Below are 2,788 nucleotides of genomic sequence, written 5' to 3'. Positions count from 1 at the left end.
GAAGACATTAGTCAAATTATATTGAAGGCATAACACACTCGGGACATCTATGTAGGGAGAAGTGATTAAGCACAGGCATTCTTGTAAGAGGTCAGCCCCCACCTCCCCTCAAAGAGTGTCACTTTCCAACTTAACTCTTTTAGCCAGATCCCGAGAGAAGAGCCTGCCCTCATCCCTGTACCGGAGGGAGGAGATTTTTAGGTCACAGGCTCAGCTGAAGATTCGGCTGCAGTATGCCCTCCCTTTTGTGCCTTCTCCTGGCCACCCTCTTAGGTAAGAGCCCCACTTTGTTTTCTTATTGTGAGTATCCCTTCTCCAGCACTGAGAACCCCTCCCCACAATCCACCCCCTCCCTCAATCTTGGAATCTTAGTGCTGCCTTTCTTTTGCAGTCCTTCTTAATGTTTGTGTACCTACTTAGAAGGGGTTTAGGTCATGGGTCTGCCTAAAGCCCAGGTTTTGTTTGCTAACTCAGGGCCCCCAAGAAAGAATATAGATCATCTCTTACTAAATCTCTCCACCATTGTCTTCTGCTCCTTCACTTTTTCAATCTCTACAGTGTCCACCTCCATACCTCAGCTTCCCTCTTTCCCTGACCCCCCATACTCCATAATCTCCCGACATCCTTAGGACCCTCCTACTTGCCGGCCTCTGTCCCTAGAGGGTTGAGAAGTGGTCTTGGCTAAGTTGTCTCATCTGTGCTCAGTCTTTCACATTTTCCACAGAGGATGGTGTTGGAGCTCAGAAAATCTACCAATGGCCGGCCACCAAGCTACAGGTTGAAGGGAGCCCGCTTTCCCTGGAGTGTTCCACGGAAGGGACATCAGATCCCAATCTCTACTGGTATCACCAGCCCCTAGGTGGGGTTTTACAGCTGCTGTCCTACTCTATAACAGTAAACCAGGTGGAGGATACAATGCCCCAACATTTCTCAGGTTCTAGATCTCAACCGAGCCATTTCCAGCTCAGCTCCCAGAAGATCCTTGTCACTGACTCAGGTTTCTATTTCTGTGCCTGGAGCCTCACACTGAACTGAACGAGGCAGGTAGCTGTGCAAAAACCCTTCCTTTCCTCCAGATGCTGACAACACTTCCAGAGCTGCTACAAGAACCCTCCCGGACCACATAGTGATAGTGATTTCTTCTTCCCATGACAACGGGTACTGGGCCTGATTAAAAAATAAGACATACTTTTCTCTGTTCCTCCCACTTCTAATTCCAGCTCATCTCTCCAGGGAACTGAGAGTCAAGATAATAAACTCAGTACTAATGTTTGCAGATAGGCAGGGTTGGCATGGAGAAATCCAGGAAGAAAGACAGAGGAAGAAAGCAGGAAAAAAGAAAAGGTAGAGGGAATGGGCCAGTGAGCATATAGATAGGAATGTTGTCTTAACCATGTTGAACCTGAATTACCATCAAGATTGTTAGCTCATGCCATCACCCTTGTCATGAACCTGAGAAGACCCTAACCCACCAACAAACATGGCCCCACACACTCCTTTTCTATCAGATTTTCCTCCAGTTTGCAGATAATCTTTTCTTATATAATCATTACATATATGCATCCATCTTCCTTTCTTTCCTTGTTCTTTTTGCTCGAGATAGTATCTGGTCAGATGTAGTTCCATGACAGAGGATAAGGCAGAATTCTTACCAAAAACAGGGTTTGTAGTTAAATTGTAACCAGTGCCTTAATCCTCAGGTTTAAGCTTATGCTCACCTAATTCTAACTGAGATAACTTCTAAGGGCATAGGAGGACTGAATTGGTGGGAAGAGGTAGGGATAATACCCTTATACAGGGGGTCAGTGAAAATCAAGCAGGAACCTGGGACAAAGATCAAGTTCTCCCTCTAAATGTTAAAAAAAAAATAAAAGATGGGAAATGGGAAGAGGGATTAAGAAAAAAAGGAACTAGAGAAGCAGGGAGATGGCATAGGATAAGGATAGAAAATAAGCTTCAGTCTGTGAAGGAAGGTCTTCATGGAGAAATTCTTTAAATTATTTAAGGAAAGAAAGGAAATGGAATAGATTCTTCTGCAAGAAGAAGGGCATATGTAGCCATGAGCAATGAATATGTATTTCTGGCTAACTTTTGCAACTGAACATTCTGCTATCATCCAAGCCCTTTGGCTCTTGATCTCTCTTGTTATTAAAAAGTTGACTCTTACACTATGCCTTTCCTCTCCAAGAGAGGGCATGAGAATGCTTAAAATACGTTCTGTTTTTAAGTTATGTCATTGACCCAACGTACAATTTTATACTAAATAATCTTTTCTTCCCCATAACTTAAGATGTTCAGAAAAAGCACTAACAGATAAGGAGGAAAAAGTCACAACCAAAACATACCTTTTATTCTTCTATTAATAAGGTATTTATAGAGATGGAAGGGAAAAAATTTAGAACTGAAAATAAAATAAACTTTTTCCCCAATTTTTTAAACATTTTTATTTAAAGTTTTGAGTTCAAAATTCTATCCTTCCCTCCATTCCCACCCCCCCTCCCTGAGACAGTAAGTAATCAGATATAGGTTATACATGTGCAATTATGTAAAACATTTCCATATTAGTCTGAAAAGAAGAGAAAATTTTTAGAAAGCTATTTATAAAGCACTCCTTTGTGCCTCGCTTGTTTCTTTTTTTTTGTTTTTTGTTTTAGGCCATTAGGGTTAAGTGACTTGCCCAGGGTCACACAACTAGTAAGTGTCAAGTGTTTGGTTTGAGGCCAGATTTGAACTCAGATACTCCTGACTTCAGGGCCGGCGCTCTATCCACTGCACCACCTAGCTGCCC

General features: G+C 42.5%; 1 gene segment (V, D, J or C); it reads left to right on the top strand.

The window, feature by feature from the left end:
* On the top strand, positions 1–2,326 carry LOC114027321. The segment is given in 2 exon segments: positions 1–273; positions 725–2,326. Coding segments are annotated over 2 exon segments (351 nt in total).
* Positions 2,327–2,788: the final 462 nt, after the last annotated feature.

This window comes from Vombatus ursinus, unplaced genomic scaffold, assembly GCF_900497805.2.
Source record: "Vombatus ursinus unplaced genomic scaffold, bare-nosed wombat genome assembly UNPS02014858.1, whole genome shotgun sequence".
Taxonomy (NCBI): Eukaryota; Metazoa; Chordata; class Mammalia; order Diprotodontia; family Vombatidae; genus Vombatus; species Vombatus ursinus.
Note: the sequence above shows the minus strand (reverse complement) of the source record. Positions and strands in the feature narration are given on the sequence as shown.